Raw genomic sequence first — 14480 nt, 5'->3', positions numbered from 1 at the left:
TCAGAACTGAATGCATGTCAATAAATTATCTCTGTTTTAGGACTGAGCGTAAGACAATTACTGGGCCACAGAAAAGAGTGAAAATATGGGGAAAACAAGAGAATTGTTCTACAAAGACTGGCTGACAGTATCTCTTGCCGATCTGCTGAAGCAGAGGTTCCTCCTCACCCCGCTTTTGGGTAGTGGGTCTATATATGTGCAGTATCGCTGACTCCTGTTTCTTTAATGATTAGTATCAACCAGAATCAGACTTGCAATAAGATTTATTCATGATCAATTTACATAATAACAGAGCAAATAACGTGAAAAAACATCAAAGAAAATATCCCCCAAAGAGAAGTATATCTTGCTCAACTGCTAATGGATAAACAATTTATTCCACTGAGTGTCGTAGCTGAAGGATCCTGGACCAGGGGACTCAAAGGAACATAGTTTTAGGAATGTATTACAGAGCACCTCCCAAAGCTAGTCACAGATATGAAGAAATCCTTTAGAAAACAACCATGTTGACTAGGGCACAAAGATGCCTCCAAAAGGATATAACTTCCTTTTAACTTATTGATAAATACTGCCCAAGTAGGACCTGAATTAAGGAATTCCTCTCAGAGAAATTTCTTTCTTTTGAAAGGGGAACCTTTCAAATACCTCCTTTAGTCACCCAACCTTAAATTTATACACTTTTGGTGTACCAAAAGTTCAGAGTGAAAATCATGTCATCTTCTTACCATGTTCACTAGATATCTTTAAAACCTGGCTAAAGAGAAGGTGAATTTGGGAACCTTAAAAATCCAACAGAACAGAGGGGTTAACTGAATCTGTCACTGAATATGTTAAGAGCACAGTTAATAGAGAACAGTCTAGAAACTGCCAGAGGCAGGGGTGCTGCGGGAGTGATGATATTTTAGCTTTTAGTTCACGTGTATCCTGGCTGCCAGATAAATAGGAATGAGTGCCTCGTCTTTTGTTTTCCATTTTCAATCATAAACAAGACCAAAAATACTTCAACACTGAATGAAGATGCTAAGGTAGTGACTACAGCTCTTTGAAACAATACAAAGGAATAAAGTCTAACTAATCAGTTTTGTTTCTCTAGACCTATGTTGGGGGGTCAGCAGACTACAGCTCGAAGCCAAAGCCAGCCCTCTCCTTGCTTCTGTACAGCTGTGAGCCAAGAATGGTTTTACGTTTTTAAGTGGCTAGGAAAAACAGAAAAAATATTTAGTGACACAAATGATAAGAAATTCAGATTTCAGTGTCCACAAGTAAAGTTTGATTTACTTTATGGAACACATTCATGTTTCTTGGTTTATTCTTGTCAATGCTGTTTTTACTCTACAACGGCAACGTTGAGCAGTTTTGACAGAGACGCTATGGCCTGCAAAGCCTAAAATGTCATCTGGTCCTTTACAGAAAAAGTTTGTGATCCCCTGGCCTATCTGATACACAAAAACTCTTGACAGCTCAACAGTTTGATACATTTAGTGTTTTTATAGCATGTAAAACACAAGACAAATGTACCAAACTGCTCTTGGAAATGTATTTTAGATAAACAAAATGTCAAATAACAGGTACTCTTAACGACATCACACCCCGGGATGAATTTACACACATAAACAAGTACCCTGGTCTCGATAATATTAACATTCTGTAATGAAAATAGTTGATTATTACTGTGATAAATGGACAAGAGCTTTTAACTGCATCAAATTATAAGATATTAACAAGAGAGATTGACAACATCATAGAAGTATATGTAGATTCTGTGAATAAACCAAGGACTGTGCTACAGGATTAACAGGAGGGAGAGAGGCTTCTGGGCTGAAGAGGGATTGTTTGGGCTACCTGCATGTACTGACTGCTCGTGTGGGGATCACTTGGTACAAATTTGTGCCCCAGTACAAGAGATTCTAAGTGAAAAGTTAGACTTTATCCATTACTGTAGAACTATTTAATTCAATTTAACAAATATTAATTATTTGTTATGTATCTGAGATACAGAGGTATCTTTGGCAAAGAGATGAAACAAGGTTTCATACCTCTGAGAACCTCATGGCTTTGAGGAGACAGGCAAAACTAAAAGAGAGAGATTAACATTTCAAAATTTTAGTATCACTTTCTCTGGTGGGGCTCTACATCATCATCAGAATGTTATAAGTTTCTGTAACTGTATCATATCAAAGTGGAATACATCAAAGCACGTGGGGGTATTACAGGATGCAAACCAGAGAAGGCAAGCCCCAACTCCTTCATCTAACAGACAAACACCCCCGTGTGCCTTGTGATCTATGGTGAGGCTGAGATCTCCAGGAACTTCACAATGTTCTTTTAGAGAGGGAGAGTCAATGGGAAGGGACATAAAACTGAAAAAACCACTGGGAATTAACCAAAGGATAATGGAGCCAGAAGGAAAAAGAGCTGATAAAACAAGAAAAGCTAGAGGAAGAAAGCAGAAGGATAATCTGCTAGGGGGAAAACTGGGACAGACCTGGATATCAGATGGCAAGTTATCTGAGGGCAAGAACTGTGACTCGTTCCAGCACGACTTACTTTTAACTCTGTGAAGAGCTTATAACGTGGGAGATGGAAAATTCTTCAGAATGCCTCCATTTAGGACCCAGACTTTTGAAAGCTACAGGGAAACAGACTTTGACTGAATACATCAGTGATTAATACCCAAAGATCTAGGATGTCCAAAGACACAGTGTGTTATATCCTGGGAAATAATTCATCACAGGCTAATCTAAATGATACAGCACAGAAGAATCAAGCACTGGAAGGGAGAGGAGTTGGACTGGGGACCTATCCAATCCTAAATTTCTGATAATGCTGCTTCTTTGCTTCCCATCCCTGCAACACATTGCCTAGAGGGCAGTGATTGAAGAATGGATATCAGTAAACAGTGGTTTGCCTTTAATTCTAATCCCCTGTGTTGCATTGAGACGGATTCTGTACATATGGAAACTCTTCTTTAAAGAGACAGTAGAGGAGAAGGCAATGGCACCCCACTCCAGTACTCTTGCCTGGAAAATCCCATGGATGGAGGAGCCTGGTAGGCTGCAGTCAATGGGGTCGTGAAGAGTCGGACACGACTGAGTGACTTCACTTTCACTTTTCACTTTCCTGCATTGGAGAAGGAAATGGCAACCCACTCCAGTGTTCTTGCCTGGAGAATCCCAGAGACGGGGGAGCCTGGTGGGCTGCCATCTCTGGGGTCACACAGAGTCGGACACGACTGAAGTGCCTTGCAGCAGCAGCAGCAGAGGTGAAAATGAGAGATTTAACTGCATCCTTTATTGATTTGGGGGACCTGAAAAGAGAGTTGGGACTCTATGCCTCTCCACCTCCTTTAATCTTTAAGAGTAGATTTAATCCTGTTATTTACCCCAAATGGGATTCTGACTATGATAAACTGGAGGGCTCCCTTCTAGGATATCAATCACAAAAGATTAGAAAAGCATTCTCAATGCAGATGTTTCCCTGGCAATTTGTCATCTGTATGTTTGGTTAGACTATTATTAAAGTTATTTAGCTTTCCACCTTTATTTCTGATCTGTGGGAGTAATAAACCACTCTACTTTCTCTTCTTTTTATCTTTCAAGTTCTAGTATGGCAGGAATTTCATTTACATAATGAAATACTCCATGAATCATAGCTACCCCCACTTCCTCTTCCAACCTAACTTTCTATGGCTTCCTCACTTAAACAACTTCTTAACTGTTTCAGGCATCCAATCCTAAGGTCCACACCAACCTGTTTCTTTTTGCACTGTTCTTTGTTCTGACACAGTAAAAAGAAGATCCCAAGGCATGAGGGGTAAAAGCAGCAGAAATGAACCAGACTTATGGCTACTCTTCCCTAGAGTGTAGCGGAGGCAGATTGAGTCATCCCACAGGTAAAGAGTTGTCTCTGCTCCTACTACCAAAACTACAAACAACAGGGCTCATTTGAGTACAGTGGGAAAAGGCAGAATTTCTATATGTAATAGAATCAACATAACAATAATCTCTCTCAGTATGACAGAGAATGCTGCAAAGAACTTTGGGACTTTAAAATTTCTATGAAGAAGAACAAAAGTGAAGAAAAATTGGTAGAAAAGTTCTATATAGCTTTACTCTGCTCAATACTCTAGGCAAGAAAAAAGCAACTTCCTAGTGTTTCATACTATTTTTGAATTTTCTGTCTTCCTTTCATAATTACATGGTCACTGGTAAAGGCTAAGTATAAATTTTGACTGGTTATGCCTTCAAAAAATAAGCAAACCTCTGATGCAAAAAATGTCTTATATTCTCTTCTGTAGGAAATATTACAATAGTGACTTAGGAATGTAGGAAAAGGTGAATTGTCTTACATCCACAGGAATTTAAGTAGTATTTAATAGGAAGAAATGTACTAGGATCTAAGATGACAACAAAATCTAGTCCACAGATAATCCCTAGTCTCATGTTACTCAACAGAGTTGGTATCTTCTCCCTTCAAAACTTTTGCTAAAGATACAAAGAAGTAATAGAACTGACCCATGAAAACTGAAGCTCCTTCATAATCCACATGTCTAATAATCCATATGTCTAGCATAAGAAGATGGCTAAAAGACAGGTCCAAAATATAGATGCGGGATTTATTTTCAAGTATGGTCCACTCTAAGTATACCACAGAGGTAAGATGAATTGCTTAAGAGTAAGAGGAATTCTTAACTTTAGTTGTTTTAAGTGTTTGCTCAAATGTCAATAAGGAGTAGATGGAAATAAATACAGCTATCTAATTGCTTACTTTTATTTTAAAAAAATCCAGGAAGCAAATGTGTCTGCTTTTTTTTAAAATTTCTAGTCCCTAAAAGGCCAAGCATTCCATGCCCACCAGAGCTCCTGGTTCCTGGAACATTCTCAAGAGGTAGGTTTGTCTCTACGTTATTAGGTGGAACTCTGGGCACCAAGGAGTTAAGTCAGCTTCTCAGAGTCACCCTAGGAATAAACTACTAGCAAAACCAAGGCAAAAACCCAAGACTTTTTACTTAGTCCCAATTGTTTTTCACTCATCAACCTGTTGTTAAGAAGGCTGAAGAAAAAAAAAAGAAGATTGAATCAAGCTAAAACCAACACACAGTTCTTTGGATCTGTCTCTGGTATCAAGAATGAAATGAGATGTGAGAGGAAAACCAAGACTATTTACAGCTTTATGTTATACATATGGACAGCAGTGTAAACTATTTTCCCTAAGATAACTGTGACAGGCATATCTTTTGAGACTGCACCAGCCAGCTTATTAGTCAAAGGACTGGCCCTTCTCTTCTCAACCATTCTTACTCTATTAACAGAAGAAAAGGCCTCTCCTTTGACCATCTGAGAACTCCTGCTGCACTTCAGAAAACCGAAAAGTATTGCTGGCTTACACTAGAATTTTAATGGACTTGAAATCAACTCCAATACAAAGGGAAACACAACTCAAGGTGATGCTTACAATAATGAGTAAAAAGCTATGTACAAGGATGAAAACTGGAAATATAATCTGAAACAGTTATAAAAGCATCAATAAAATCCTAAGGTTATTTCCTTGTTTCTTGAAAAAAATTTAAAAGAATCTAACCGATAACTATAGTTTTGTTATTTCATAAGCAAAGTTCCCATGTCTATTTCAGATAAAGAGGAGTATTATTACGATCACTTTCTGTCTTACAGAACAGCTCTGCAATATCTCAGGTTGATTCGAGGTCTCTCTCTCCTTATTATGAGTATAAACAAATATGCTTAATTACAAAATATTTCTTATAAACAAACATAGCCTGTGACATGAAAGATATACACTTATACCAGATTTTAAATTTTAACTTGCTTCTCACTTCTTTCCCATCTTTTTGGAGAGCCTATAATAACCTAGTCACAGTTTTCAGGAAATGCCATAGTATTATTTCTACATGTCTCCAGAAAAAAGAGAGTAGCAGTGGTGGGTACTGAAGAACTAAAGAGTCTTGGCTCTACTGTTCTCTCTCTTTTTTTTTTTTTAAACTCTAAGAAGCTACCACCTTAAAAAGTCTTGTTTAGAAGTTTCATCAGCTGGAAAGTGTTGAGAAGTAAAGTGCAATAATCTCAGTTTGACAACTCTATGAACTCAGATTTCAAAACAATATTTGAGACATTAACCAAATCATCCACATTGGTACATTCAAGTGCCATAAAAAACAGGCTACATGCAAGATTTCATTAATACTGAGGGGAGAAAAACAGGTTAGGCATCTGAGTAGGGTTGTGAAGAGACAGCACACGCATATTTACTTCAGGGAAGCCTTAAAAATCAACATGCAAACAGAAGACACGTACTTGTCACAACAGAGCCTTAGCTCACAAGACCATGGATTAAAGACAATTAATTTCAACACACATGTAAGAATAAACAAGTCTGAAGTCTATCAGAAAAACAAAATATATCAATATATACTTTAACCTTATCATAATGGCTAAATATTGCTTTTAGCAATATAATTACTTAATTCAATAAAGAAGTAACACAGTATTCTAATTCAGAGAAGGGTATGCATATGTCCAGATCTTCAAGAAATTTGTTATTCCAGGACTTTTGAAGATGGCAGAGTAGTCTGGAAAATTCAGCCCTGGCTGGAGGTTAAAGGGCACCAGCACCATTTTCCTTATACCATCAACATTACATTTGTGGAAAATGCGTTTAACTTTTGCAGACCTCTTCTGTACATTGGGCAGGATAAAAGTTGTTTGTCCCTGTACACCTCAGAAACATACATAAGAAGGCCACGGAAGTCAAAAGCCCTTTTCAGAAAAAGGCTTTTGTATGTACTGACTTGATATCTCAAGAAAAGGAGTGGTTATGGATTCATAGATTAAAATGTACCATTTTAAGGCTTTGGAAAGTTTAGCAAGTTGAATTTTTTCTTAAACTACAAAGCCCATGCCACACAAGTAACTATCAAGGATTGGGAAGACATTCCATCAAATGTGTCTACAGGATACCCTGCTTTGTGAGAAGCACTGGAGAGGAGTACTGAGCAACAGTAAACAGTAAGAACATGCAGGATAAGAGAATTAAAGCTTCTGGGCAAAGTACCAACCTGCTGCATGCTTAAATCCAATTTGCCTAAACTTGTTAAACTTCAGTGAGGAAAACTGGCTTTGGCAATCCATGGCTACTCCTTTGTACCCCATGATATATCATCTATAAAGAGTAACATTGTATTGACAGGACATGATCACAAGCGCTCCCCTGGGACAGGAACTATCAAGATCAGAGGGTAACACACAGGAGGTAACACAGTAGAAGCCAACGACAAAGTTCAATGGTTTTAGTCTTGACATTTCAGACGAGCCCCCTGTTTTCCGATCACAGAAAGACCAACCACCAGACAGCCAATGCAAGAACCAGGAGAAAAGACATCACGAAAGGAACACGAGGAGATGAAAAAGTACTAGAGTAGAGGTGGCACTTTTTGAGAAACTTGTGATCCTCAGGGATTGGAATAGAAACCTTGGGAAGAGTTTCTTCATTTTCTTGCTGGGGCAAGGCTCTTTCAGTAGATCTCTCTTGCCTTTTAACTTTCTCTTCGTCCTGCACTAACAGAGCACGTTCCTGTGTCTGCTTTCACGGTAGAAGATCAAGAAAGACAGAGAAAGATGAACAAAATGACAGATGGAAAATGCTCAAAAATGATACTTGGGGATGTGCAAAGGATTTGGGAAGATCTTTTGGACACTGTATTTTACTTTGCTTTGGCAATTATCCTAGCAAAGTTTCTAGAACACAGTAGGGTACTCAATAGGTAATTTTCTGAGTGAATGAATGAAGATCAAAAATCCTCAAAGTTCAAGGAATCACTGGACTTCATTAGTTACAGTATTTATTCCTCTTTTAAGGATATTCACACCAATTTTCAGTCATTTTTCATTGCTTTGGTGCTGCCAATTTTTCTTAGATCAACTGGGCAAAGCCAATAATCAAGCATTCTTCTTGCCATCAAAAAAGTTACTTTTATTACAAATAGAATGGCAGAATATAAAATGTTATCCTCATATCTCTTCATATAGGCTTAAAAAAACTGCAATAGTTCATTCAGTATGGCAATTAGCTTTTGCTCAAGGGAATAAAAATCTTAATCCTATACATTTCAAAGATTGCAAAAGAAAAACAAAAGTATAAAAGTTTATATGAGCCTCCAAGATCTACCAGAAAAAAAACCCTAACCCAAACCCTCACAAATCTCAATAGTTACAAACTCCCTCCCCACCCACTCAGAATCATGATTTAAAATAATAATAAGGACCATCACAAAGGTTTATACATCATATTAAGCAAATGTTTTTGATACTTTTATGGAAAATTATTTTTTCCCAATTGAGAAATTTTTCTCCCCCAGCAATTCCTGTACTCTGCCATCCAGTCAAGACAGATGTTTGCTACGAAAGGAAAAACTTGGCTCTAAGTTCTCTCAGTTGAGCCAGCCTTCTCTGATCTGTTGGGAAGTTCGACACTGGTTCTTTGCACGCCCCTAAGTGATATGTATCAGGGAGAAAGTAGCTGGGGGACTGGTCAGCAAAACAAGGAAGAAAAGGAAAATAAAGGATGCAAAATTATAATGATTTTTAAAAGAACATAAGAGGGAGAAGAAAGACAACATAAAAAGAACAGGGTACAATTAAATTCGTTTTTCTCTCTGAATACATATTTACATCTTCATGCAGCTTTTCAACCAGCCATGCGCCGAAATAAGCAAATTGAAAGCTGCAAAATGCAGCAGTGAAAATGTTACATGTGTTAGGTCCAAAGGCGGTGGATATGAATTTACTAGTATTGCCAAAAGAAAAAAATCACTGAGCAGCTGCTGTTCAGCTTGGGGGCATTATGTGCTTAGTGCCACGACAAGAGCCAATTCTGATTGAGAAGCACAAGTCATAACGGCAGCTTTACCTCTGGCCCACCAACCTTTCTTTCCGAGGGAAGGACAGAGGTTTTCTTCACCTGGTCACACACAAATTATATAAAATTCAGTTGCCTTGCAATGCAACAACAATGCTGTCAAAGGTGGAAGAGGTATCCCCAGAGAACAGAAATACTGCCCTAATTATCAAAGAAAAAGTAAGATATGCCAGAAAGTGGGATTAACCTATATAAAAGGTTATCACAGTATAGTCCTTATGTATTACATTATTCATGTAGAGGGGTAACACCATAACCCTAGAGCTAAAGTACTCCATATTGATCTAATTTAATTTGTAAAAGTCATTTCTTCAAAATCCACAGAATGAAACAGATATTCCCTAAACCAGCCCTGAGATGGTTTCTGAAGGGTTTCTATTAAGACACAAGACTATTTTCTGGAAATGGAGACTGGTTTGAATTTACCAAACTTCATCCAAGAGAGTACTAAGTTACTTTTTCAAAGTATTTGAGCATCTTTTATTACCTGCAACGAGTCAAAAAGAAAACATATTTAGAAAATATGCAGTTATAGGTTGCAGGGTTAGCCAGGTGAGGTAGCAACAAGTGCTTTCTCATGAGGTCATGGGCTTATAGAAGGTAGTCACTGTCTCATGCCCCAGATTTGGGATACGGAACTAAGGACCAGGGAGTGGAGGCTGAGAGGACAGAGAATAGGAAAAATTGCATCCTATCATCCCCAGTAACATTTTCACTGCCCATCATTCAGGAATTCTCCACCCTTCTTGGTGAAGTGGGTTCAACTCTCTTTGGACAGCTGTTAGCCAGTTTTAATCACATTTTGAAAAATATAAAATGTATCCTTTGTGAACAAACTTTTACTATCTTCTCCAGTTCCAGAAACTAAACAGTAAGTTGGAATAGTTTACTATGAACTCTGAATATAAAAACTAAATTTTGAAAAATTATTAAGATATCACTTTACCTTTCTTAAATAGAACTGCTATTGTTTTTAGGGAAAATAAACATATAATTTAAAAATCATTACACTGTGACTATGACTATATATATACATACACACACGTACATACTTAACCTGTACAGGGTAAAGATTAAGTAAAGGATTTTTGAATACATGCTCAAACTAACTTTCAATATGTTCTCATTACACAGATTCATTTATTCAGGTGTAGGATTTCTAAAATAGGGAATGACAACAATAATAGAAAAAGGACAGCCTCTAAAAGGTATCACCACCTCTAACTGTGACTATCTTAAAAAAAATAGTATTATTAAATTTGACGTTACTCATAAAATAAATCATCAATAGTTCTTCTAAAACTGAAATACAATCATTAAGACTTGGTATTCTCCATTTTCTGGCTTAGAGGCCGCCTCAGTTTATTATATAATTGTGGTCAACCATTCCAGACATTTCTAAGTTGTGCAAGTGTTCAAACAGAGTTTTTAAAAAATGCTTATCCCTTTCCAATTTTGATCTTACTAAATTTAGTAAACTCTCTGGCCCTTGAAGGCACAGTTTGGACATAAAGTTCTACTGGCTTATGGTCAATTTGTAAACATACACTAGCCAGAAGCATGCAGCTGCAGAGACAGATCTCAGGGCCTAATCATCAACTGGTCGCTCTAAATGGCTCCCATAACTGGACTGGGTGGTCCACGTGACTTAAAAAGTTAAGTGTCTGATCACGAATGTTATAAAGCTGGAATGAACTGATGAGACACCAAAGCTAAATTTCAGCTCTAAACTTTCAGGTACAGATTATCAATATACAAAAGCATTTATTTCACTCATTCTCACAATTCATCACACAAAGTACTCACTCCTTCTCCTGTAGGGATCTGCCCATTGATGTTAAGTGTTCGAAAGGGAGAGTGAGTGGATAAGCGTTTATCCCATTCACTAGGCCGTGGTTCTGGTACGGATTCCATGAAGTTCTTTTTCAGCTCACTGATGCTGGCATGATGTTTTTGATCTCTTCTTGACTTTTGTCTAAATCCTACAGTTGAAAGGACACAGATGCAAAACAATGAATACTCAGGGAAAGACCACACCAATGGAAACCCACAGAATACTATGGGCACTGGTAGAAAATAACTCCACATCCAGGACAGATGTTATTAATCCATAAATTACATTCAGATTGTAAATATACAATATGGTATATTTTCTTGTTTTTTTTTTTTTTTTTTTTAACATGGTGCTTTTCTTGGAAGCAGTAAAGCATCATCACTCTATAGCTCTTAGCAGTTATAGAACCTATAAAGAGCTCACTCCTTAATGTTACAACTCTTTTTCCCATCATGTCACAGCGCTGGATCTCCAACTCCTCATCCCAAACAGGTAATCCTACAGCCCAATTAGCCTCAGCTTGATAGGAACTGATTAAGGCTCAGCTCAGGCAGGATGGAGATAGCAATAGATAAGGAGAAATTGTTAAAGGAAGGACATGGTGAAAGATTTGACTCCCACTACTGGCTGCCTTGCCTTAATGAACTGTTACTGCACAGTATCCCTCTATCTCTACCTGGAGAGAGTTTTGCTTTCTTAATACCTGGTGGCTGTTGCTGGGTTTCGGTAAACAGGAATAACCCCTTCTCGATACAAAAATGTATTGTTGAAATTCCTGGCTCAAGCCTCCAGAGCAGATTGTTACTATTTCTGAGTAATTACTCAGGATATACAGTATAATGGAATTTTTTTCTTTGTCAATAGTATCCACACACACTAAAAGCCTTATGTTTTCTACCTTCTGACAGCTTTACTTCATCCCTTAGTACCATTCAAAATAAGAACTGTCTTCTAGTAACTGTCAATGGATAGGGAGCAATTTAATAAGAACTTGTCAAATACCTTATTATATCTCACTGACAACTTAAAATAACTATTCGAGCAGATGTGACTACCGGACAACTAGGGGAAAACTCTCATGGGGGATATTCCAAGGAGAAATGATCAAAACTGGACAAATAAAGCTAGAAATGATATAATAAATAACATTCAAGTTTATGTAACAGGAGGCAGTAACCAACTTTCAAAAGACAGACTAGGCCAGAAATAATCTGGGAAATACAATGTGAAGACAAAACCTCAAATGTTCTTTGTCCAACATATTTCTTCAAAAAACTCAAAAGATCTGTGCTTGAAATCAAAACATGTGGGAGCCTGTCACTTGATGACTGCTAAAAATTCTGTGTTTATTATATATCAAGGCAGTTCTGTATCCAAGAAAAGCACAATACTAAATATATCTCTTAATACGCTCTGTGAATTTTGAGGATTAGTCTTTTTTTTTTTTTTGGCTCCATGGGAAACAGCCTCATTTAGGGGGTGGGGTGGGGAAGGAACTTGTTTAAACAAAAAGTTGCTTAAAAAGTTTCTCCTGGGGCAATAGAGGCTTCAATTAAGTAAATTTTCTTCAAAAGCAATGTCAAAGAGAATACAGTAGAAGAAAAAGAATCAGTGAAGCATATGACACAATTTTGATTCAGGAGATACTCATTCAGAAAATTCATTTAGTAGTCTATTCTTTTTATTTTTGCAAAACTGAAAGAGGTTTACGTGATCTGAGATCCAAGAGAAAACTAACCCCAAAAGGGCAATCCTGTAGCTCCCCCATTGCCTGCTGGGGTGACATGTGAGTATAGCTCATGAAAATGGGCATCACCATGGGGAAACCACAGTTTGCACTTTTGTTCTAGCTGAAAGCAAGAAAATCATGATTACTAGCTAAAGAAAAGCAGAAACAAGCTCTGTCAACGACTCCGAAGTTGGCTGAACAACTGAGACCCACCAGACATGTCTGGCTCTTGACCTAGCTTCTGACAAAAATCAAATCTGCTCAGGCCAAGAACAACTAAACAGGTTTGGGAGGGTTAAAGGTGGGAATGGAGCAAAACAAAAATGATCAAGAGATGCTACGATAAAACCATAACTCTCTGGGTTATTAGCCTCTTATGAGAGGCTGGTGATTTGTTACTTGGCCTGCTTAGCTTTTGTTTGGCTTGGCATCTAAGAAAATAAATGTTTCAATAAAATCAGTAGCTTCTGAGGGAGCTTTCTCCAACCTTTTTAGCTGGCTCTGTTGGAAACCTGTGGGGGCACGGAGGAAAATTAAAATTTCAAAGGGACCTGTTCCAAATAGAAATTGTCATAGACACTTGCTACAGGTTCTCTTTGGGAGATGGAGGAGGCGGCAGCAGATCTAAAAATGAACTCGACCTTATTTGTGCCAGAACAAAGCATTAGTGGGGGTGGGGTAGGAGTAGGGGGAGGAGAGAATACTTTTAAAATCTGCTAGTATGACAGATAACTTGAGAGAACTTCCTTAAGTGGCGGGGGGTGGGGAGCGGTGTAGGGGGGAACTTTTACAATATAGAGAATGATGGTTAGCCAAACTGTTTTGGCTGTTTTCAGGTGAGACACTTTTTGATGCCTATCATCCTACAACTTGAGCAGCAATCAAACCAAACACGTCATTAAATAGAAAATATTCTGAAAAGGTAGTTAGTAGCTTTAATTTTCACACACACACTTGTTTAGAAATTCCCTCTCATGGCTGTCAATGAAATGCTGGGAAAAACACATCACACACAGGGACTTTGTGAGTCTCAGAAGCCATAACACACCTCACGGAACAAAGGACAAATATATGATTGGTACTGCAGGTTCCAGTTAAGAGGAGGGATCAAAGACGGGCAAGCCAAGAAACAGGCATGTTTGGAATTGGGAGACGTTACACTGCTTGATAATAAGGAGATCAACTGACATCTGTTATTCTTCCTAATCTCAGAAGTGGAACCATTCAGGTCTAGTTTCAGTTACATGCGAAAGCAAAGAGATCTAGCTACCAAGTTTAAAATGTCTTAGGATCCAGCCTAAGAAACTCCATGTTACATGAGGTAAATATATATAAAGTACTTGGTATTGTGCCCACCATGCAGTACATGGTTAATGAAAACTGGCCATAGTTTATTTTTATCAAAGTATATTATATTATACCTAGCAGGCACTCAAAATATATGTATTGATAAAGAATAAGATGAGATTAATTAATTCCTGGAGGCTAAGTTCTATCTAAAAAAATTTCTTCAAACTTCCACTTTAATAATACTTTCTGTTACATATGTTCATCTTTCAGGTCTCAGCGAAGTGTTACCTCATCAGAGACAACTTCCCTGTCCACCTTATTTGGAGCAGATCCTTTTTATTAGCATGGCATACTATTTTCTTCATAGCTTTTATAATAACTACAATCATTTTATCAGTTTATTTATTCACTGTTTCTCTCTTCCACTTGTCCCTACACTGTATGCTTCCTGAAGGCAAGAGCCATTTATCATCTTCCTGCTGCTGCTAAGTTGCTTCAGTCGTGTCCGACTCTGCAACCCCATAGATGGCAGCCCACCAGGCTCCCCTGTCCCTGGGATTCTCCAGGCAAGAACACTGGAGTGGGGTGCCATTTCCTTCTCCAATGCATGAAAGTGAAAAGTGAAAGTGAAGTCACTCAGTTGTGTCTGACTCTTAGCGACCCCATGGACTGCAGCCTACCAGGCTCCTCCGTCCA

At 38.0% G+C, this 14480-nt stretch overlaps 1 protein-coding gene across 1 annotated transcript in view; it reads right to left on the bottom strand.

The window, feature by feature from the left end:
• Positions 1 to 14480, bottom strand: part of EPB41 (erythrocyte membrane protein band 4.1) — a 181566-nt gene that overhangs the window by 28340 nt on the left and 138746 nt on the right. Inside the window, 3 exon segments of the mRNA XM_070384231.1 lie at positions 8923 to 8973; positions 10738 to 10886; positions 10889 to 10913. Of these exon segments, the coding sequence (XP_070240332.1) occupies positions 8923 to 8973; positions 10738 to 10886; positions 10889 to 10913 (225 nt within the window).

The sequence above is a fragment of the Bos mutus genome, chromosome 2, assembly GCF_027580195.1.
Source record: "Bos mutus isolate GX-2022 chromosome 2, NWIPB_WYAK_1.1, whole genome shotgun sequence".
Taxonomy (NCBI): Eukaryota; Metazoa; Chordata; class Mammalia; order Artiodactyla; family Bovidae; genus Bos; species Bos mutus.
This window is presented reverse-complemented; position numbering and strand designations above follow the sequence as displayed.